The sequence below is a fragment of the Coenobita brevimanus genome, chromosome 82 (genome assembly GCF_032717465.1).
Source record: "Coenobita brevimanus isolate Jiangsu-jjx chromosome 82, ASM3271746v2, whole genome shotgun sequence".
Taxonomy (NCBI): domain Eukaryota; kingdom Metazoa; phylum Arthropoda; class Malacostraca; order Decapoda; family Coenobitidae; genus Coenobita; species Coenobita brevimanus.
Genome location: NC_137035.1, coordinates 19,891,403 through 19,915,991, shown reverse-complemented (window position 1 = coordinate 19,915,991; position 24,589 = coordinate 19,891,403). Strand labels below are relative to the sequence as shown.

The following is a 24,589-nucleotide window of genomic DNA, read 5'->3' as shown; positions in this document are numbered from 1 at the left end:
GATGTGTTCTTTGGGGTGGGTGTGTGCCAGGAATCTCTCTCTCTCTCTCTCTCTCCCTCCCTCCCTCCCTCATCACATTTAAAGCCCTTCCCTCTCCCTCTTAGTATCTTTTTCTTCCCTTTCCATTCCTCCCTTCTCTCCCTCTACTTTCTCTCCCTTTCCTCCCTTTTCCTCCACTTCCCTCTCTCCTCCTCCTCTATTTTCTCCCTCTCTCTCCCTCTCCCATTATCTTGTCATCCTTGCTTCTTTCCCTCCTTCCCCTCCCCTCCTTCCTTTCCTTTCCTTTGCTTATCTTCCCCTACTTCCGTTCCTTCCTCGTCTTTCCATCCCTTCCTTCCTTCCTTCCTTCATTTTATACCTTTATCTCATATGCCTCATCCTTCTTCCCTCTCCTCCATCCTTATCATATTCTCTCCATCCATATTTCCTTCAAACCATTAGCTTCCCCTCCCTCCCTCCCTCCCTTCCCTCCTTCCTTCCTTCCTTCCTTCCTTCCTCCCTCCCTCCCTTCCTTCCTTCCTTCCTTCCTCCCTTCCCTCCTTCCTTCCTTCCTTCCATGTTGTTCTTCGTTCATTCCTCTATCATTTCCTTCACCTTTTTCCACATCTTCGTCTTCATCTTTCTCTTCCTCCATCTTTTCCTTCCTTTCTTCCTCCATCTTCTCTCCCTGTCACTTCCTTCCTCCCTCTTCACATTATCTACCACAAGCAACCATCCCTCCCTTCCTCTCGTTTCCTCCCTTCCTCCCCTTCCCTCAATCCCTGCCCCTACTTTCCTTCACATTTTATCTCCCTTCCTCCCTCCCTAACCATCCACCCACTCTCTCCCTTCCATTTTATCTCCCTCTTTCCCTCCCATTTTATCTCCCCTTCTTCCTCTCTCCCCCTCCCTCCCTCCCTCCTCCTTTGGCAGTCGACCCAGGTCATTAAATAAGAAAAAATAACAAAAAATAATAGGCTACGTTAGTCTCACCCTTGGAGAGAGAGAGAGAGAGAGAGAGAGAGAGAGAGAGAATATGGGAAGTTGTAGAATAAGGAAGCACTTTGGAGAGAGAGAGAGGGGGGGGGTAAACAGGAAGACAGAATATGAGGAGACGTAGAATAAGCAAGCAGTTAGGAGAGAGAGAGAAACAGACAGACAGACAGACAGACAGACAGTGAACACTAAGAAAATACTGCATGAAAATAGTCCCTTTGAAGACGAATATAGATATAGATATAGGGCTAATTTAGCAAAGAGTTGAGTGGGTGGGGTGGGCTGGGTGGGGGTGCGGGTGGGTGGAGAGACGTAATGTGGCGTCAAGACATGCGTAGGTATGCGTAGGGATGCCAGCAGGGTCATGTGGTGGAGAGAGAGAGAGAGAGAGAGAGAAGGAGGGGGTCTAGGAGGGGAGCGTGTGTGTGTGTGTGTGTGTGTGTGTGTGTGTGTGTGTGTATTCATAAGACAGGGTATATACTGTGTTGATGCTGTTGTTGTTGTATATCGTATTATTGTATTGTATTGTTGTTGTTGTATGTGTTGTATTGTTGCTGTAATATATTGTTGTATTATTGTATTGTATTGTTGTATTGTATTGTTGTATTGTTGTAATATATTGCTGTTATTCTTTCAGGCTACAACCTCATGGGACACAATATCGTAGTGGAACCGTCCGTGGCAGGAGGAGGCGCCAAAAGAGGAGTGTGAGTACAGTACAGCACCCATTACGTTACCCATTACACCCATTACGTTACCCGTTACACCCATTACGTTACCCATTACACCCATTACGTTACCCATTACACCCATTACGTTACCCATTACACTCATTACGTTACCCATTACACCCATTACGTTACCCATTACACCCATTACGTTACCCATTACACTAAGACCACCCCGTGTACTACATCACCCATTACGTTACCCATTACACAAACCACCCCGTGTACTACATCACCCATTACGTTACCCATTACACAGACCACCCCGTGTACTACATTACCCATTACATTACCCCCCTTTTTTTTTTTTTTTGCGTTATTAAATGACTTTTAATCTTGACGTGGTTCTCTTCAGTAACATACAAGAGGATATGGGATGCAGAATAAGTCGCTCGGGAAAAGGTGTTAGGGAATTGCCGCAGCCACTTAGAAATCGCCCCCGTATACGTGCATTCATCTACACAGTCCTTGCTCCTGTGTGTAGGTGTTGGGTGTATAGGTGGGATGGGCTGGAGAGAGAGAGAGAGAGAGAAAATTTAGGGTGAAAGAACTACAGTGAGAGAGAGAGAGAGAGAGAGAGAGAGGAAAATTTAGATCAAGGTGAAAGAACTAAGAGAGAGAGAGAGAGAGACCAGGTTAAGGTGAGGGTACTATAGTGGGAATACACCTGTCCACACCTGTCGTCACCCCTTGTGCTAATTACCTAATGAGTAGTTATCCTGCCCCTTCCTCTAATTGCCCCCGTAATGACCCCACGCTTGCTGCCCCTGTGCTGTGCTTGGGAGGGTTAAGTATGCGGTAATGAGGTGTAATTAGCCGGATAAGTAATGAGTGGGGTGGCATGCTTTAGGTGAGAGAGGGGGTGTGGAGGGGGGGGAAGGTATGCACTACACCTGTCGCTTTACCTGGCTTACCTGACGACGTTTTGTGTTATTTATTTTTGTTATTATTTTGTATTATTTTCATTGTTATTATTATTAGTAGTAATAATAGTAGTCGTGTTCTTGTTTTATTATTATTGTTATTATTATTATATTTCCTCCAACACCACCACCACCATCATCATCATCATCATCCATATCCACTTTTCCAACCTTGTATTAAGTGAGGTAGGGTACAGAGAGAGAGAGAGAGAGACTGACAAATATCTATCCAGTTATATGGGCCACACACTCATTCACTCACCATTCAACCCTCGGAATCCTGACTCCACCTCACAGTCGTACATTTGAAGGTAGAGAGCAGTGAGTGAGAAGAATGAAAAGATTATTGAGATCAAAACAATAAGAAAATAACGAAATGCAGTGAAATCCCAACTTAAGAATGTATCAATAATTATCAACATTTTTCATCATTTATCGTTGCTGTGGCTTTTTTTTTTCTTTTTTTATATATATATATTTTTTTTTGGTGAGCGTTCCACTATTGAAAGGTTATATTCGTTTTTTTTTTTTTTTTATCTGAGGGCACTGGACCACTCCCCCACCTTGAACGCTAAATTGTGGTGCTGAGTGAAATGTAGTGAAACCTGGGTATGAGGCGGGAATTGAGTCTCCTTGGTTACTAGTCAAATAGACCCTCCAACGTGACTGTGGATTTTTGTTAAGTGTATTATAAACTGTCCTAAACGTTGTCTAAATATTCTCATTGAGTCTCCTTGGTTACTAGTCAAATAGTCCCTTCAACGTGGAGTTTTGTCAAGAGAACGTAAGCGCCACTGAAAGCTGTTTTATTCTTCCCATTGAGACTCCTTGGTTACTAGTCAAAATAGACCCTCAAACGTGGCTATGAATTTTTGCCAAGAAATTATAAAATGTTGTGAAGGTCTTAATCTTCCCATTGAGTCTCCTTGGTTACTAGTCAAAATAAGCCCCCCAACGTGGCGTCCCGTGGTGAGTGAATGGGTTACGGTACGTTTTATTTTTATATATATATATATATTTTTTTAATGCAAGGAAGAAGGAACCAAAGGCCTGGGTAGCGTGCGGTGGGTGTGTTATCAGTACGTGTTATCGTGGCGCTGATAACCCCTGATTCGGTGGGTAATGGCCGACCTTGCACATCCTTATCAGCCCCTTATCTACACATACTACCTACCTGTATCGGGGGGAGGGGGGAGGGGGAAGACGTAGAGAGGATCAGGGAAGAAGGGAGAGGATAGTGGAAGAGGGGGAATGGAAAGGAAAGGATGGAAAGAGAGGGAGATTAGAGGAAGGAGGGAGAAAGGAGGGGATGGGGGAGGAGAGAGGCAATGATGAAAGGGAGAGAAAAGGATGGAAAGGGAGAGAAGAGCATAGGGAAGAAGGGAAGTGTGGAAATGAGGAAGAGAGACGATAGATTGGAAAGCGAGAGGATAGAGAGGAAAGAAGGGAGAGGAAGGAAATGGGAAAGAGAAGGAAATGGTGGAGAGAGAGAGAGAGAGAGGGGGGGAGGGGAATGGAGGTTAAGGTATGGGGATAGCCAGGGGGAGAGGGAGGCGGAGGGGGGGAGAGGAAAAGATTGAGGAAAGAAGGAAGAAGAGAGAGAGAAAAGGATAGAATAAGGGAAGGATAGAGGAAGAATATGAGGGAGTGGAAGGGAGAGAGGGAGAATAAAAGGGTGAGAGGAAGAGATACAAGTGGAGGGAAATATAAGAGAGAAAAATGTATAGGAGAGAGGAGACAAGTAAAGGAAGAGGAAAGCAAGGAGAGGAAGAGGAAGAAATAAAGGAAGGGGAGGAAGAGTTAAAAATAGAGGAACAGACAGAAAAAGACAGAAACATTGAAAGAGAGAGAGAGAGAGAAGGTGAAAGAGAGAGTGAGAGAGAGAGTGAAAGAGAGAGAGAGAGAGAGAGAGAGAGTTGAGGTGCAGAAATAAAATTGGGTTCAGAATAAGAGATAAGGTGATAAGGAAATTCGTTTACCTGTTTACCTGCATCTCTTATCTCGTTGTGTCCCTCCATCTCTCTCTCTCTCTCTCTCTCTCTCTCTCTCTCTCTCTCTCTCTCTCTCTCTCTCTCCATTCCTAACCCCTTTTTCCTGTTCCATCTAGTCTTCCATGTTCTCTCCATCTTTCCATGCATCTCCTTCCTGTCTCCCCTGCCCTCTCCTCCATTCTTACATTCCTCTCTCTTTCTGTTCTCTCTGCCTTCTCTCCCCCTCTCTCCCTCCCTCTTCTCTCCCTCCTCTCCATCCATCCATCTTTTATAACACTCTCCATCCCTTCGTCCTCTCTGCATTCCCTTCTCTCCTTCTCCCCCTCTCTTCTTCTCTCTCCTCCCTCCTTCCCTTCATCCATCCTCTCCTATCACACTCTCCCTTCCTCGCTCCATCCCTTTCTCCTTCTCTTCTCTCCCCTCCCTCCTCCCCTCCATGCATCCACTCCTATCACACTCTCCCTCCCTTCCCTCCCTCCTTATTCCCTTCCTCGCTCCATCCCTTTCTCCTTTTCTCCCTCTCTCCTCTCCCTCCCTACTTCCCTCCATGCATCCACTCCTATCACACTTTCCCTCCCTTCCCTCCCTCCCTATTCCCTTCCTCGCTTTATCCTTTCCTCCCTCTCTCCTCTCCCTGCATCCATCCTATCACACTCTCCATCCCTTCCCTCCCTCCCTTACTTACCTAATTGCTTCATGCTGCCTCCACCCCATTATTTGTGCTCTCCCCTACCTTACGCACACGCCTGCAAATTGCCTAATGGTCGGGCGTGATAATTACTGTGCGTAGGATGCGTATAAGTGCGTATAATGACCCCACGCTTGCTGCTGGTTACGCGCGTGTGTGTGCGTGTGTGTGTGCTTGCGTTGAGTGTACGTGTAATGAGAGAAGGGTAATTGATGGGGGTGGGGGAAGAGAGAGAGAGAGGTGATGTGGGAGAGAGTTGCAAGAGATAGTTGGTGTGTACAGGTGATAAAGTTTCACACACACACACACACACACACACACACACACACACACACCACACATAATATATTCGTATATTTTTGTCAGAGAGGTGAGAAAAGGATTGTACAGTATAGCGTTTTTTATAAGGCCAGGTCGGAAAGAAATTACAATAGATAAATATAGATAAATAGATAGACAGTCGATATAGCGCTTCCTTCAGGTGACTCTACGCTGAATGACACGCCAAATGGTTTTCTGTAAATCAGGAAAGGATAGGAAAGCAAAATGCCTCTCCCCCCCACCCCCCAAAAAAAATGCATAATTACAATACCCATAGCTCACCTGTCTGTTTCCTAAGCTCCCTAACACCTTTTCCATGGCGACTTGTTTTGTTTATTACACCTTCCTTTCCTGTTTTGTTTTACATAAATCTTAATATCGCCATACTCTGCATAAATAACGTACAAAAGGATATTAGCCCGTCATATCCGAAAATAAATCGTTAAGGATGCGGTGTTAGGGAGCTTCCTTACTTGACGAGAATGTGAACGTAAGATATTAATAAACTGCTGGACGGAGGCACATCTGACCTTGGGTTCTTTTTATTTTTTTTATTTTTATTTTTTTAATGGCATGTGAGGAGGTAGAGGTGTGTACAGGTAAAGTTCAGGTGGGCTGGAGTCCTCTCTCTCTCTCTCTCTCTCTCTCTCTCTCTCTCTCTCTCTCTCTCTCTCTCTCTCTCTCTCTCTCTCCTTGGCATGCGATGGAAGACTTAGGCCTCACATTCTCCCCTTCCCCTCTCTCTCAGCCTAACGTTCCACCATAACTGCTCTTTCTCTCTCTCTCTCTCTCTCTCTCAGTAATTACTATGGTCGCTGTTACCCTCCTATTGTCCGCGGAGGAAGTACTTGGCACGAGAGAGAGAGAGAGAGAGAGAGAGAGAGAGAGAGAGAGAGAGAGAGATCTGTGAATGAGGAAGGAAAGAATGTGCCTAGGAAAGATACGGAGGATAAGAGGTAAGTAAAATGAAGAGGGGGGGGAGGGAGGGAGAGAATGAAGGGAGGGAGGAGGAAAGCCAGAGAGTGAGAGAGAGGAAGAAAAAGAGAGAGAGAGAGAGTATACACACCTTTCATAGTTAAAGCTATCTTCATCTTGCTGAAAAATAACATTAAAATTAACAATAACGAAGCGAAATGACAAGCAGCGCTATGGAGTCTGTGAATAAGGCGGTATTTGGCAACTGCGAGGCTGAGTGTTGCCATACGGGGGGTTTTGTTTTGATCAGGGTGCGTGCATGTGACTGACTCCTTCCTTCACCTCACTGCTTGCCTTCCTGCTTTCCCGCCCGCCTTCTTGCGCTCACGACTGCTTGCCTGATTCTCTGCTTACCTGCTCCATGCCTGCTCTCCTTCCTGCCTATCCGTTTACCTACCTGCCTGCCCTACTCCCTACCTCGTTCCCTGCCTTACTCCGTGCCTTTTTGCCTGCCTGCCTCCCTGCCTTACTCACTACCTTTCTGCCTGCCTGCCAGCCTTACCGCAAACTCCCTCTCTGCTTATCTTCCTGCCCTCCTACTTCTCTGCTGCCTGTCTTCCTACTCTTCTGCCGCCTGCCTTCCCACTTTCCTGCTGCCTGCCTTCCTAGTTCCCTGCTTGCCTGCCGTCGTACTTCGCAGCGTGCCTGCCTTCTTGCTTCCCTACTTGCCTGCCTGCTTCACATGAGGTCACTTACCAGTCTGCCTGCTTGCCTGCCTGCTGTCTTACCTGCCTGTGTGTATGTCTTGTCACCTGTCTGCCAGCCATTATCCCTGGCCACCTCCCTGCTTCCCTCCTGTTAGTGGTTTGTCTGATTCTTATCCCGATGTTGAAGAGTATATTATATTTATGTTTTTTTTTTTTTTTTTTTTTATAACAGTAAGAACGGCGTAATGTAGCGCATTTTTTGTTAGAGCAAGGACCCGTTAAAATCTCTAACTTGAAGAATAAAACCATTTCCACACCAATCGGGCCACCGGTTTCCGAGCTATGACTCATTTCTGAAGATAAGGAATGACTTGACATCGAGCTTAGGCCGCCGAAGGAGGCCTTTAAGCAAGTGCTAGAAAATTACAATAAATCAGGTACCCCCTCTCTCTCTCTCTCTCTCTCTCTCTCTCTCTCTCTCTCTCTCTCTCTCCCTCATCCATCCTTTTACATCTTCCCTTCTCTCCCCGTTTTCCTTCTTCCTTCTATCCTTCCTTCCTTCCATCCCTTTTTTTAAATCAATCCTCAGCTTCATTTTCCTGTGTTGTTCCTGGTTTTCCTTCCATTTTCAAATTACCTTCCTTTCTTACTTTCCTCCTTCATTCCTCCTTCCTTATATTACCTGCGCCCTGTCCTCTCTCCTTTCCCCTTCCTTCCATCCTTCTCATTTTCCCTCCCATTTCTCTGCTTCCATCTTCTTTACTTCCCTCTTCCTTTTTCCTTTCCCATCTTCCTTTCTCCTTTTCCTTCGCTCCTTCCATCAGTATTCCTCCTGTCCTTCCTTCTTCCTTTCTCTTTGTCCTTCCATCCTTCAGTATTCTCCTTCCCTTCCTTCTTGCTTACGCCCTTCTTTTCTCTCCCATTCCCTCCGTACTTTCCCTCCCTCCTTTCTACATTTCCTTCTCTCTCCTTTTCCTTCATCCGTGCCTCCCTTCCTTTTATTCCTTCTCGCCTCCTCCTCCTCCTCCTCCTCCTCCTCCTCCCTTCTCCTCCTCCTCCTCCTCCTCCTCCTGTCTCATACCTCCCTCTTTCCCTTCGTGCCTTCCTTCCTTCATTTTTTCATTTATTCATATCAGTTCTCCGTATTCTTCCTTCCTTCCTCTCTTCCTCCTTTCCTTCCTCCTTTCCTTCCTCCCTTCCCTCCCTCCCTCCCTCCGCGTGTATGTATGGTGGTTTTTGAAGACGATATTAATTCCGTATCACGTTTTGGCGACTTGAGGGAGCCCACACCTACACCTCACTTATACCTTATACACCTCACTTATACTTTATACACCTCACTTATACCTCATACACCTCTTATACTTCACTTATACCTTATACACCTCACCTCATATATATATCTATATCCATATCATTTATCTATATAAGACGTAGGCAGTGTGAGGGAGAAATAGGAGGAGGAAAGGAGTACAAAGGAAAGCAAACAGCAACAGGCGTGTTGGTTCTTTCGTGGCTGTTTGGAATAGGGAAGGTTGTAACTAACAAAACCATTCTGTCAGTTAAGGACAAGGATAGGAAGGCAGGAAGGCAGACATAACGAATACGGTGAGAGAGAGGGAGAGAGAGAGACCAACATGCCCCTGATACAACATTATCAACATAACTATTTAGGGTGGCAGGGAGGATGGCAGGGTGAATTATTAGAGTGGAAATATTGAGTAAGATGAACGGTGAGCTTTCAGAAAGGTAGGGTAGTGGCAGGTAGGGTGGCAGGCAGGGAGGAAAGGAGGCAGGGCGGGTGGCAGGCAGGGAGGAAAGGAGGCAGGAAGGGTGGCAGGCAGGGAGGAAAGGAGGCAGGGCGGGTGGCAGGCAGGCAGGTGGGAGGGGGAAAGGTGCCCCTCTCTGCATCTTTTTTGAAGTTATTTATTGACCAAGTTTTTATGGGCAGGTGAGAAAAACCCCTACCCTCCTACTCCCCCTTCCCTTTCCCTCCCCCTACCCTGCCCTTCCCCTCCCCTACCCTGCCCCTCTTCCCTTCCCCTACCTTGCCAGATCCTTCCCCTCAATCCCCCTCCCCACCCCAATCCGCTCTTCCCTCCCCTTTCCTCTACCCTGCCACAACCTACCCTGCTTTCCCCTAACCTGCCCTACCTTGACCTATCCTGTCCTTCTCCCCACCCTTCCATACCCTGCCTTGCCCTTCCTCCCTGCCTCACTCTACCGAAAACCTTCCTATTCAGCCTTACACTTTCTTATATTCATTTCTACCCTACCCTACCCTACCTTACCCTACCCTGCCCTACCCTGCTTTTCGATGCCTTCCCTGGCCTACCCTGCCCTTACTCATTTCATGTTTTTTTCCTGCTACTGAACACCACAGTAGCCTACACCCAAGCGTATTAATTGTGTAGTGAGTTTATTCTGAAAAACGCCCGTCCGCCCGTTTTACCTTGATTGATGGCCAGGTGTAGTCGGCGTGGAGCGTAAATTTGACTAATAACCAAGGAGACTCATTCCTATCATATTGATTTTCACGGAACCACGCCTTAGAGCTGTGAAAGTGGACCAGTACCGTCAGATGAAAATAGACAGGCTATAGCATTGTCCATAGTAGTAGTAGTAGTTGCTGTTGTAGTTGTAGTAGTAGTGGAAATGGCAATACTAAGGGGTTATGAATATTTTTTGTAGTAGTAGTAATAGTAGTAGCAATTGTAGTGGTAGTTGTTGTAGTAGTAGTTGTTGTTGTTGTTGTTTTTGTTGTAGCAGCAGTAGTAGTAGTAGTAGTAATGGTTGTGTTAGTAAGTGTAGGGCAGACATCTGGCGCCCTTCCTCTCCTTCCTTCCTTCCCCTCCCTTCCCCTCCCTCCCCCTGGGGCCACGTCTCCCTTTCCTCCCCCTCCTCCCCCTTTTCTCCCCCTCCCCTCACTCGAGTTTTTGTTTTTTATTTTTATTATTGTCTCTCTCTCTCTCTCTCTCTCTCTCTCTCTCTCTCTCTCTCTAATATATTCCAGCTTCTCCCTTCCCTTCTCCCCCCTCCCCCCCATCCTCCTCTCCCCTGTTCCTCCCCCTCCGGTCCCCTTTTCATTTCTTTCCTCCCCTTCCACATCATGATTTTTTCACTTCCCCCTGTCATTCCCTCCCCCCCTTCTCTCTCTCTCTCTCTCTCTCTCTCTCTCTCTCTCTCTCTCGCTCTCTTTCCCCCCCTTTTTCTTTTTCTTTTCTCCCTCCAGTTCTTTTCCTCTTCCCTCTTCCCTCCTTCCTCCTCCCCTCTTCCCTCCTTCTTCCTCTCCTCTTCCTTCCTTCCTCCTCCCCTCTTCCCTCCTTCCTCCTCCCCTCTTCCCTCCTTCCTCCACCCGTTCTTTTTCTTCCTCCCATTCTTCATTCTTTTTTTTGTGTGTTCCTTCCCAATGGCAGTATTATGAGTGTTACAAAAAACTTCCCACCCCCCACCACCACTCCCCTCTCCCCTCCCCTCCCCTCCCCTCCCCCTATCTGTCTCCCCCTGATCCTTCTTTATTGCCGTTGTTGCCTGTTCCTTTTCCTCCCCCTCCCCCCCTCCCCTCCTCTTCCCCCCCTCTCTCTCCCTCCCTTTCTCCCTCCCTTCCCCTCCCCTCCCTCTCCTTCCCTTCCCCTTCGCCTCCCTCACCATTCTTTATACATCCATGTGTTTTGTTCTCTCTCTCTCTCTCTCTCTCTCTCTCTCTCTCTCTCTCTCTCTCTCTTCCAATACCATTTTAAAAGTTGAGAGAGTTGTGTGAGCGAGAGTGTATCCGGGATCAGTACCTTACAGCCTCTGTTTTTTGCCATTAATAGAAGCCACTGAGAGAGAGAGAGAGAGAGAGAGAGAGAGAGAGAGAGAAGGAGAGAAAGAGAGAGAGAGGGAGGGGGGGGGAGAAAGAAAAAGAAACCTTCGAAAGAGAAATTTTGACACTAATAAGAAAATCAGAGAGAGAGAGGAGAGAGAGAGAGAGAGAGAGAGAGAGAGAGAGAGAGGGGAAGAAGAAAAGAAACCTCGAGAGAGAAATTTAACACTAAAAAAAAAAACAGTTAATTTTTTTGTACTCTGTTTTTTGAGTCTCCTTGGTTACTAGTCAAAGAGTATCCTCCAGTCTGACAACCTGGCTATCACCTAAACTAAAAATTCACTGAGATGAGGTAGGAATGAGTCTCCTTGGTTGCTAGTCAAAGTTTATCCATCCTATCACCTAAACTAAAAATTCACTGAGATGAGGTAGGAATGAGTCTCCTTGGTTGCTAGTCAAAGTTTACCCATCCTATCACCTAAACTAAAAATTCACTGATATGAGGTAGGAATGAGTCTCCTTGGTTGCTAGTCAAAGTTTATCCATGCTATCACCTAAACTAAAAATTCACTGAGATGAGGTAGGAATGAGTCTCCTTGGTTGCTAGTCAAATTTTATCCATCCTATCTGACTACGCCTGGCCCCTGAACGTAAAAAAATGGGTTTAGGGATCTTTATAGTATGAAATCGAATGTATGGTAGTGAAGAATTTACCATATAACCATACCAAACACACCTTACTGCCCAGGTGATAATTATGCTTTTGTAACCTATTTCCACAGCACTTCTTCGTGACTAGCGCTCTCTTCTAGCGCTTGTCGTGAGGGCGTAGTATTCTGGAGAGAGAGAGAGAGAGAGAGAGAGAGAGAGCAATTTTACGCCAGTTTAAAGTTAACAGAGTATAGGAAAAAATAGGTGTGTGGTTGAGAGGGGTAATTATCAGTGTTCATTATTATTATTATTATTATTATTATTATTATTTGATGATGATTGTTATTATTATTATTATTATTATTATAGATGTGAGGGTTGTGAATACGTGCATAAATCGTTCATGTGTGTGTTTGCCGTTCAGTAGACCACCACACACACACACACACACACACACACACACACACACACACACAAAGAGAGAGAAAGAGAGAGAGAGAGAGAGAGAGAGAGAGAGAGAGAGAGATTAAAAGAAAAATGTCGAAGGAGAGAATTAGGAAAACAGAAAAAAAAAGACGTGTGTAGTATTTATGTATGTATGTGTGTACGCATGTATGTATGTATGTATGTAGGCCTCGCAGTAAGCCGGATCATCGCTAGGCCTACACATCTTCAGAAAAATATTAATTACTCCTAAAGAAAGCCATCTCCAATTCCCTAGGCCTACTGAAGAGCCTGCCTACTCATAACGCGGTTAATTTTAGGTCAGGGCCTGTCCGTCAGTCACTCATTAAGGATTTCGGATACTCGCCTCACTCCCTTAGACGTTAGTGAAGACCGGTGGTAAAATATTGTTCTTCCGCCTGTCCTGTATTACTGTAGTTGTTGTTGTTGTTGGTAGTAGTAGTTGTAGTGGTGTTAGTAGTACTAGGAAGAGGAGGAGTGTAATAATAAATACTACTACTACTGCTACTTCAATTATTATTATTATTATTATTATTATCATTGCTACTACTACTACTACTATAACTACTACTACTACTACCACCACCACCACTACTACTACTACTGTCATCATCATCATCATCATCATCATCATCATCATCATCATCACATTTTCAATCTGTGTTCATCAGAATTCAGTTACAGAATATTAAATACTGAAGCTATCTTTTACAGTGACATTAATACAGCCAGATAAATGAATAAATGAATGAATAAGTAAATAAATAAATAAATAAGTCTTCCCTGAGTTATTTATATTGGGTGTTATAGAGATACAGACCTAGAGGCTCTTTGTCATGGCCTAAAATTGCCATCTCTCCCTCCTAAATGCTGAGTTGTTGCAAGAGATTAGCACTGGAATGTGGTGCTAGTCACGAAGAAGTGCTGTGAATTAAGCCTGTCATCCCTGTATTAAATGCTACTAGATTAAGCCTACAGTAATGCTAGTCACGAAGAAGTGCTGTGAATTTAAGCCTGTCATCTCTATATTAAATGCTACTAGATTAAGCCTACGGTAATGCTAGTCACGAAGAAGTGCTATAAGCCTGTCATCTCTATATTAAATGTTACTAGATTAAGCCTACAGTAATGCTAATCACGAAGAAGTGCTGTGAATTAAGCCTGTCATCTCTATATTAAATGCTACTAGATTAAGCCTACGGTAATGCTAATCACGAAGAAGTGCTGTGGATCTAGAGCTATCATTTTTTTTTTCTGTCATTGAGTTTCTTGTAATGAACAGAAAAGGAAAAAAAAACCATGGGCAAAGTAATGAGAAAGAGATGGTAAGAGTTCTCAAAAAATTCCTTTATCTTTAAAATATAAATAGTTTCCTTTGGCCTATTTATGTGGATTCTCTCTCTCTCTCTCTCTCTCTCTCTCTCTCTCTCTCTCTCTCTCTCTCTCTCTCTCTCTCTCTCTCAAAAAGGTGTGATTATTTTCCTTTCCTATATTTAGAATCAAAAAAAAAAAAAAAAAGTCAAATATTGAATTTTAAACAATATATATATATATAAAAATTACCTTACGTATATATTTTAGTGACGGACAGTTCATAGACACTTTTTTGGAATAAATCTCTCCTGTGAAGTTAGAAAAATCCATAATATTTTGATTTTCGAGCATAGACTATCGTGGTGTTGACATGGGTAGCGGTGAGTGTCGTGCGTCAGGCAGCGTAGGTCTTAGGCTTAGTGCTGGGCTGCCCAACCTCTCGTACCGCAGCGTTATTGATTAATTAACGAAAAGTAACGGAAAAGTAACGTTATCTGCCCCCAGGCCTGATCTTCCGTGTGTGTGAGCGGTGTTTGGGGTGTGTGGGGGTGTTTGGAAGTGGGTCTCGGTGTGTGGAAGGCTGGGTGTGGAGTTGGGTGGATTGTTTTGATGCCTGTGTCTCTATGCACGCTATTTTGACTTCGGTTTATCGTTCGAAGTTCACCAGCCTACTGAGTCGTCTTAAACCTCGCCGTATAAATGGCCAAGCTTCATGATTTCGTCAGTGTTAGTTAGCTTCGCCATATAAATTGCGAAGCGTATTGTTTTTTTCATCATTATTATTATTATATTATAATTATTATTATTATTATTTGTATGGTGTCTGAAGGACCATAAGATCTGTTGCTGTTTGCTTACCTTTGTATTATTATTATTATTATTATTATTATTGTTATTATTATTATGGTCCTCTGAAGGACCATAAGATCTGTTGCTGTTTGCTTACCTTTGTATTATTATTATTATTCTCTGAAGAACCATAAGATCTGTTGCTGTTTGCTTTCCATTATTATTATTATTATTATTATTATTTGTACGTTTTTTTATCATGATAATATACATGAAGGTACCCTAGGGTAATAATGACCTTGACATTTTTTAAGGTCATATACTCATTTTTATTCTAAAAATTACATATTTGAAATTGAAACATCTTGAAACTAATTGAAGTTCAGCTGTTGGGTTGAAAATCCTTTGATAAGAATGTCTGCTGAATAATTTTGACTTAGTATTTTGCCCTTTAGCCTAGTGGAAAGTACCGAATTAAAATTTGCTCAGTGTTTTCTTTGCAACACGTTTTAGAGAAAGCCACAGAAGCTGTAACTTTCCGTATATATAGCTGTGGTGCCTCTGATGATCTGAAAGGAAAATGGTTACAGTTAAGCATACAGTTAGCCAGTTATTGAGACAAACGTGAACTTTACACATGCGTTCTTCGACACCTCTATCTTTAGATCTTGTGGTTACTCAAGAAGTTACCTTAGAGTCTTCAGATCTTGTTTATATTACACAAACCTTATATACCATGATTACAGTAGTCGTGGGGAACTTTGCTTGTCGTGGCTGTATAGGTACCGTATATAACAAGGTACCGTATATAACAAGGTTTATTTTTCTTTATGATATTTATATTCGTTTTGGGATATATATATTTTTTTTTATTGAGAGAGAGAGGTTTCATTATTATTATCATCATCAATATTATTATTATTATTTATTATTATTATTATTATTATTGGCGTGAATGTTAAGTCAGTTCTCCGAGCTTGATTAAAATGAATGAAACTTGCACACACACACACACACACACACACACACACACACACACACACACACACACCATTCTTGTAGTGTGTAATTCTTTTGGCAATTACAGTGAAGTTAATACGGTACATTTTTTTTTTAATTTAAGACCATTATTACTTATATTGATCATTTATTCTATTACTCGGCCTGAGGAAATAAGGAATTTTATTTTTAACTGAGATGTTCTGTTCATGCTGTTCATTTCGTTATTTTGTTTTGTTTTCTCCTCCTCCTGCTGTTTTGTTTTTGTCTTTAATTTCTTCTTTAGTTTCCTCCTCTTGATTTTCTTCTTGTTTCTTGTTTTTTTGTACCTCTTCTGATTTTCTTTCCCAGTTCTTGTTTTTCGTTTTCTTTCTGTTGTCGTTCTTTTTCTTTTTCTGTTCTTCATGTTCTTTTTCTTGCTGTTCTTGTATTTTTCTTTCTTTGTTCTTCATCTTGTCTTCCTTTTTCTTTACATTCTTTCGCTTCCTTTTCCTGTCTTCTTTTCCTTTCTCGTCACCTCTTACCTTTTCTTTCTTTCCTCCTCATTCTTTTTCCACTTTATCATTATTTTCTTTTTATCTTCCACTCCCGTTGTCTTTATTTCCTTCCACTTCTTCAGGCTCTCTTCCCTCTTCATATTGTCTTCCCCTTGTCTTGACCTGTTTCCCCTCTTTCTCATTAAATTTCCCCCACTTACTCCCCTCCTTCCTTTACGCTTCTTTCTCCTTTTCACTTATCCTCCTCTTCTTTCTCTTCTTCCCTTATCCCCCTCCTCCTCCTCCTCTTCTCTCTCCTTTTATCCTCCTCCTCCTCTTCTCTCTCCTCTTATCCTCCTCCTCCTCCTCTTCTTCTTTCGTTTCTTCCCTTCTCCTTCTCCTCCTCTTCTTCCCTCCTTCTCTCTCTCTCTCTCTCTCACCTCATTAGTAATCCTATATCCTTCCTCCTTCATTCTCAGTATTGGTATTATATTCTCTCTCTCTCTCTCTCTCTCTCTCTCTCTCTCCTGTATTTTTCCTTACCCCTCATAATTTCCATTTCCAGTCTCAATTATTGCTTCCTCCTCCTCCTCCTCCTCCTCCTCCTCCTCCTCCTCCTCTTCTTCCAATCATCTTCACTCCTAATCTAAAGAAAATCCTGTGTTGCCATCTGTACAGTAATTATTTCCGTATTTTGATTTTATTATTATTATTATTATTATTATTATTATTATTATTATTACTACTACTACTACTACTAATACTAATACTAATACTAATACTGCTGCTGCTACTACTATTACTACTACTACTATTATTATTATTATTATTATTATTATTCTGCTGTAAGATGAGGTATATTTATAGAAGCCATAGAGTAATTTTAGAGGACAGACGATGCACAGTCAGCGGTCATCATCTTAATACCCTTCCTCCTGCTTCTTAGTTTTTTCCTTCCAATTCCTCCTCCTCCTCCTCCTCTTCTTCTTCTTCTTCTTCTTCTTCTACCCTTCCTTCTCCTTTGCCCTTTTCTTTTTATTATTATTCTCTTTCCCCTCCTCATTCTTCCTCCTCCTCCTCCTCGTTTCTAACCTTCTCTCCTTTGGGTGTTAGATTTTTCAGAGATAAATAGATAGACAGATACATATTGACAGATAGATAGACATTTAGATACGGTACATATTTATAGATAGACAGATAGATATTCACTAGGGCTTCAGATTTAGGGAGGGGAAGCTGTGTGCCCCCACCTTCCTTCTCAGATAGATAGATAGATCGGTAGAAAATTAGATAGATAAATAGAGAAGACATAGACTGATAATAGATAGGTAGAAAGATAGACGTACTGTAGATAGATAGATATAAATAGAGGAATAGATACCGGTATAGACAGATAATAGATAGATAGAAAAGATAGAAGAATAGATAGATAGAAGAGATAGACTGGTGTTTTTTTCCTGTTGCAGTGACGTAATTGAATCCTCTCTCTCTCTCTCTCTCTCTCTCTCTCTCTCTCTCTCTCTCTCTCTCTCTTTCTCATGTTTTCAGCATTATAAAATTAAATAGGCGAAATGTGTGTGTGTGTGTGTATGTGTGTGTGTGAAAAATATAATCACGACATACAAACCTAATGTCTTCAGTTTTTTTGGACACCTGTTAATTTTTTCCAAACTCATTAACATTAGTATTTTATTTTCCCTTCTTTGTTATTTATTTATATATTTATTTAAACTATTTATTTCCTGCCATTACCAAAAAATAATCATCTTATTCTTATTTTCTTTATATTTCTCTCACCTTTTCTTTTTCTTGACTGTTCTTAGTTGGTCGTTTTCTTTACGTCTTCCTCTCTGCTTAATTTTCTTCCTCTCTTCTTCCTATCCTTAATTTCCTTTCTTTCTCCGTAATTGTCTCTTTGTCTTCTAAATTTTCTTCCTCCTCTCCCAAGTTCCAAAATTGTCTTCCTCTCTTTCTCCTTTTTCTCTTCCTCTCTCTCCTTTCTCTCTCTCTCTCTCTCTCTTGCCTTCCTCTCTTCTTCCTTTTTGCCTTCCTTTCTTCCTCTTTTGCCTTCCTCTCTTCCTCATGTGTCTGCCTTTCTTCCTCTTTTTTGCCTTCCTCTTCTTTTTGCCTTGGTCTCTTCCTCTTTTTACCTTCCTCTCTTCTTCCTCTTTTTGCCTTCCATTCTTCCTCTTTTTTTTGTCCATCTCATCCTCCTGTTTGTCTTCCTGTCTTCAGTATTGTTTTGATTTTCTTGAAGCAATAATATGTCCACTTTACTTAGTCATTGTTTTGAGAAAGTCTGTATGTCTTAGAGAGCTTCTTAAGAATAATGCAGGTGGGCCATATGTTATGAAGAAATGATAAGAGGAAGAAAAGCCTACATGAGAGAGAGAGAGAGAGAGAGAGAGATTTTGAAGAGGGAAAAAGTCAGGATGAAAGAGGAAGGGAAAATATGAAGACAAACTGAAGAGAGAGAGAGATTTTGAAGAAAGTCAGAATGAAGAAGAGTAAGGGAAATGAAGACAATGAAGAGAGAGAGAGAGAGAGATTTTGAAGAGGGAGAAAGAGAGGATGCGACAATGTGAAGAGAGAATGAAAGGAAGAGAGAGAGAGAGAGAGAGGTGATGTGTTCCTTCAGAGGTTAGTGAAGGATCTAAGTTTTGTAAAAAATAAAAGGGAAGGAGTTAGGAAGGAGGGTGTGGAATGAGGAGGAAGGATGAGGAATGAAGTAGGAGGGAAAGATTAAGGTGAAGGAAGAGGGAGTGAAGGAAAAAGAGAAGATGGTGAAGGAAAAAGCGAAGATGGCGAAGGAAAAAGAGAAAATGGTGAAGGAAAAAGAGATGTTGAAGGAAAAAGAGAAGGTAGTGAAAGGAAAAAAGATAAAGGAAAAAGAGAAGATAATGAAAGAAAAAGAGAAGGTAGTGAAGGAAAAAGAGAAACTGTATTGAACGAAAAAGAGAAGGTAGTGAAGGAAAAAGAGAAACTGTATTGAACGAAAAAGAGAAGGTAGTGAAGGAAAAAGAGAAAATGTTGAAGGAAAAAGAGAAGAAGGTGAAGGAAAAAGAGAAGATAATGAAGGAAGAAGAGAAGATAATGAAGGAAAAAGAGAAGAAGGTGAAGGAAAAAGAGAAGATAATGAAGGAAAAAGAGAAGATGTTGAAGGAAAAAGAGAAGATAAAAGAAAAAGATAAGTTGCTGAAGGAAAAAGAGAAGATGTAATGAGGGAAAAAAGAGAAGATGCTGAAGGAAAAAGAGAAGGTAGTGAAAGGAAAAAAAGATGAAGGAAAAAGAGAAGGTAGTGAAAGGAAGATGTTGAAGGAAAAAGAGAAGATAATGAAGGAAAAAGAGAAGGTAGTGAAAGGAAAAAAAGATGAAGGAAAAAGAGAAGGAGGTGAAGGAAAGAGAAGATAATGAAGGAAAAAGAGAAGATGTATTGAACGAAAAAGAGATGGTGAAGGAAAAAGAGAAGAAGATGAAGGAAAAAGTGTTGACGTTAGGAGAAGGTGGAGAAGAAACGGCTGAAGGAAAGAGAGAGAGAGAGCATGAAGGATCAGGATGGAATGAAGGAGGGGATAGATCGAAGGAGAGAGAGATAAGATGAAGGAAGAGTGAAGGAGTAGAAAGGCTGAAGGAGAAAGAGATAAAATGACGGGGAAAGGGATGAAAGGAAGGAGGAAGAATTGGAAAGAGGAAGAAATCAAAGGAATGAAGATGAGATGGAGAGAATTGAAGGAATGAAGGAGGGAGAAGTGAAGTGAAGATAGGAGAGGGTAGAGAAGGAAGGGAAGGAGTGGAGGGAGAGATGGAATGAGGTGAAGATGAATAAGAATGAAGTGGAGTGAGGAAGAAGAATATAGAATGAGATGATAAAGACAGGAGTGGAATGAAAGGGATGGAATGAAAAGATAGGGGATAGGTGGGGAAATAGAGAGAGAGAGGGAGAGAGAGAGAGAGAGAGAGAGAGGAATGAGAAAAAAACGTAGATTATTGAAAGAAAAAAAATTAAATGTGAGAGAAAGAAAAAACATTGATTATAGAAAGAAAAAAGATTAAATTAGAGAGAGAGAGAGAGAGAGAGAGAGAAAGTAGAATTAGAAAGAAATTAAATTGTTATAGAGCAGAGATGATGTGATTAACAAAAAAATGAGTCACTTGGGAGGTGTAGATGGAAAGAGTGATGAATGGAAATGAATTATGACGTGAAGAGATGAGGGGAAAGGAATGAGATGAGACAGGTGAACAGAGGAAGAGAAATGAATAATGAAGAAGTGATGAGGAAAATAGAGTGAGAGGTGAGTAGAGGAAGAGAAATGAATAATGGAGAAGAGATGAATGGTGTGAGAGGTGAGTGGAGGAAGAGAAATGAATTATGAAATGAAGAAATGAGGGAAAATGTTAGGTGTGAGAGGTGAATACAGGAAGAGAAATGAATAATGAAGAAGAGATGAGGGAATTGGTGTGAGATATGGGAGGTGAAGAGAAATGAATAATAAAATGAAAATTGTGAGATGTGGAAGATGAATACAGCAAGAGAAATGAAAGATGAAATTAGGACTGAAAGGCTGAATAGTGGAAATGAATGATGAAAGAGAGAAGTGAAAGGCAAGGTATGAGATGTGGGATATGAATGAAGGAAATGAAAAAATAAGTCAGGACTGAAAGAATGAATTGTGGAAATGAGTAATAGAGAAATGAAGGGAAGAGTGTGTGATGAAGGATATGAATGGAGGAAGAGAAATGAATGAAATAAGGAAGTAGTGAAAATAAGGAAAATGAAAGAAAGATTGAGGAGTGAATGATCTTGGGATTGTTCAGAATTAAAAATGAAAGGAAATGAGTATATATGCATAGAGGAGGACGAAGATATATGCAGCAGATGAAGGGAAGGATGCAGATATATACGAGGTAAAAAATTGAGGAGAAAGTGATTGACTTGCGTTTTTTATTTGAGAGAGAAAGAGAGAGAGAGAGAGAGAGTCAGGATCATGGAAAAGAGAAAAAGGAATAGGTATGATTGGAATGAGAGAGTGAGAGAAAGAAGCAATATCATGGATAAGACAAAAAGGTATATGTGTGGAATGAAGAGTGGAGAGAGAGAGAGAGAGAGAATAAGAAATAGCACAAGCCAAAGAGGGAAAGGACAGGTTGGCAAAGATAGATAGATAGATAGATAAGTGAAATTTTTGATATTAATAAAGAAGAATAAACTACAGTGAACAGAAAATAACGAGAGAGAAAATAGTATATGAGTAAATGACCAGGTGGATGTTGATTTAGGAATTGACAGGTAAAGAGAAATTGATAAAGGAAAGTGAATGAGTGGAGAGGGAATGAGATAGGAGGTGGAAAGGAGGGAAAGGGGTGTTATTGGAGAGAATTGAAGAATGGAGGAGAAGAGGAAGGAAGGAAATGATGTATGAGGGAAGTGAAGGAAGTATAGAGTAGGAAAGAAGGAAGTGATGTATTAGGAGAGAAATGAAGGACAGAGAAGAAGGAAAGGTGTGATGAAAGATAAGTGAAAGACAGAAATGGAAAAAAGATGTGATAGAGAAATGAAGAACAGAGAAGGAAAAGAAAACTTGACATAGATTGAAAGATTGGGAGGTGTAGTGAGGTGACTTAAGAAAGCGAAGTGAGTGGAAATGTTAGGAAGAGGAGGAGGAAGAAAAATGACAATAGGGGAGATGAAAAAATAAGAGGAAGAGGAGGGGGAAGAGAGAAGAAGGAGGAGGAGGAGGAAGAAGTAGAGGAGGAGGAGGAATTTAAAAATATGCAGGAGTAAAAAGCAAATGTAGAAGACAAGAAAAAGAGGAGGAAGGAAAGAACGACAAGAAAAAGAGGAGGAAGGAAGGAAGAAGCATGAGGATATGAAAGGAAGAATGAAGGAAAGGGAAGGATATAGTAAAGGAGGAAGGAGAGGGAAAAATAGAAGAAGGAGGAGGCGAAAGAAGGAAGAAACGAAGGGACAAAAAATAAGACTGTTAAGAAATAGGGAGGAGGAGAAGAAAGGAGAGAGAAGACAGCAAAAAGAGGAAGAGAAAAGAGGAGGGAGGAGACAACAAAAAGAGGAAGAGGAAGAAGAGACGGTAGGAGAGGAAGAAGAGGAAGGAAGCATGAAAGGGACATAGGCCTAACTGTGCTAAAGAAACAGGAAGATAAGTAGAACAAGGACAAGAAGAAGAAGGGGAAGAAGAGGAGGAGGAGAGAGGAAGAAGAAGAAAGGACCAAGAGACAGAAGTATGCTGAGAAAATTGTCTTAATGTGTGACTCAGGAAAATTAAGGGAAAAAAAGAAGTCAGTGGAGGTGCAAGACAGAGTGATATAATAGGAAAGAAATGAAAAAAAAAGTGAAATTAGAAACGAATGAGAAATGAGAGCCATGGAGTTACATAGATACACAGACACCAGAGCCTTACCATATATTGTAGTTAGATCTGTTTTATGAGAGAGAGAGAGAGAGAGAGAGGGAGAGAGAGAGAGATCCATGCCCTCTAAAGAATTGAGGAGACACTCTAAAATTACACAAATAAAAATAAATAGATAAAACAACGGAGGTAGATAGATAAAGAGAGAGAGTTAATAAGTGGGAATAAAAATGAATTAGCAGAGAAATGAAGGAGAAAGAATAATTATAGTAGGAGAGGAAATATTATGAATGAAGGAGTGAAGGAAAATTGGAAGGAGTGAAAGACGGTAAAGGAAAGAGTGAAGGACAATAAAGGAAGGAGTGAAGGAAAATAAAGAGGGAGGAGAAGGAAAATAGAGGAAGACGTGATGAAAATAAAGGAGTGAAGGAAAACAAAGGAAGGAGTGAAGGAAAACAGGAAGGAGTGAAAGACATAGAAGGAATGAAGAAAAATAAAGAGGGAGGAGAAGGAAAATAAAGGAGAGGAGTGAGGGAGAATAAAGGTAGGGGTGAAGGAAAGTAAAGGAGTGAAAGAGAATGAAGGAAAGTAAAGGAAGGAGTGAAGGAAAATTCATGAGGGGATAAATGACAAAGGAGTGAAGGAAATTAAAGAAGGAGGAAGTAAAGAGGAAGAGAGGTGAGGAAACACTGGCAAGAGGAGGAGGAAATATGAAGGATGGAAGGAGGAAAAGACAGGAAAATGAAAGAAAAAATCAAGGAAATTAAAGACTGAAGAGGAGAGGAAAAAGTGAAGGACAGGAAAATGGAGGAGAGACGAGGAAGAATACATGACAGGAAAGGGAATTGAAATGAAGGAATGGAAAGGAAAAGTAAGGGAGAGGAAAGGAAAGGAAAATGGTGAAAAATGTAGTAGGTCTGTGTGAAGAAATGAAGGAAGATGAAATAATGAAGAAGAGGAAATGCAGGGAAATGCAGGAAAATAAAGGAAGAAAAAATATTAATCAAGAAAAGGAAGGGGAGGAATTGTAATGAAAAAACAGAACTAGGAAAAGTGAAGGATAGATAAAATAGAAGTGAAGGAAAAATGAAGGAAAGTAAATGGATAGTGAAGGAAGAAGGAAGATAGAGGAGTAATGAAGGAAGGAAGGGAGGGAAAAAAGGAGTAATGAAGGAAAGAAGGGAGGGAAAAAGAGGAATAGTGAAGAAAGGAAGAAAATAGGAGAAAGAAAAATTAGGAAAGAGATATATTAGACAAAAAAAAAAAGAAAAATGAGTTATATTTTTGATTTAGGAAAACGAGGGAAAAATGAAATAATAAAATAAAGCAGATAGGAAAAAATATACGGTATAAGGAATAATTTTGGAAGGAGAGGAGGGGAGAGTATAAGAGAAAGGAAGGAAAATGAGAATATTATGAAAGGAGAGGATAGGAAAATATAATAAAATGAATAGTGTAGGAAAATGAAGGAAGGAAAATGGGGATATGAAAGGGATAGGATAGGCAAAAATAGAAGGAAAACGAGCATATTATGAAAGGAGAGGATAGGAAAAATGTTAGGAAAATAAAATGAAGTGTAGGAAAAATAAAGGAAGGAAAATGAGGGTATGAAATGGATAGCATAGGAAAAATGAAAAAGGGAAATTAGCAGACTTTGGACGGATAGGCTAGGAAAAAGGAAAATATAATACAATGAATAGTGTAGGAAAATGTTCGAAGGAAAACAGGGATAGGGCAGGAAAAATGAAAGAAGGAAAATGAGCGTATTATGAAAGGAGAGGATAGGAAACAGGAAAGGAAAATAAAAAAATGAATGAAGGAAAAAGAGTATGAAAGGGATAGGATGGGAAAAAATGAAGAAAAATAGAATGAAATGAATGGTGTAGGAAAAATGAAGGAAGGAAAATGACAAAATATATACTTAAAAAATTGGGGGAAATAAAATATGGATAGTGCAGGAAAGTTAAGGAAAAAGAATAGGAAAATGAAAATATAGGAAAATCAAAATAAACTAATAGAGGGAAATGAGCCTGAAAAAAGAAATGATAGAGTAAATTAGTAAATATGGAAGATGAAGGTAGGAAAATGTGATATAAGAAAGGAATAATAAGGAAAATGAAACTGTGTAAGGCCAAGAATGCCTGAAAGTATGGAGAGAGAGAGAGTAGTAGTAGTAGTTATGTGAAGGATGTTACGTGTACCTGAGCATCATTTCTCTGTTGATTTATTTATTTGTGTGTATGTGTAATCAGGATTTTAACTAAAACTCAGTGTATTATTATCGTCAAAGAATCACTGGTGGTTCAGACGAAAATATTACTAATTAAGGTAACTAAATAGAATCAGTAAAGACATCATCATCTCTACTGTCACCCACTAATAAGGTAGTTAAGGTGTCATCTAATCTACTTAATCTACACAATTACAATCTCTACAGAATATAATTACAGTCTATAATTTGTGTATATAATCAATCA

The 24,589-nt window shown here is 41.0% G+C and overlaps 1 protein-coding gene across 1 annotated transcript in view; it reads left to right on the top strand.

Moving 5' to 3' along the window:
• Imp (IGF-II mRNA-binding protein) overlaps positions 1 to 24,589 on the top strand; it is a 275,677-nt gene that overhangs the window by 55,997 nt on the left and 195,091 nt on the right. Inside the window, exon 2 of the mRNA XM_080279976.1 lies at positions 1,613 to 1,682. Coding sequence (XP_080136102.1) covers positions 1,613 to 1,682 — 70 coding nt within the window. The remainder of the gene's footprint in view (positions 1 to 1,612; positions 1,683 to 24,589) is intronic.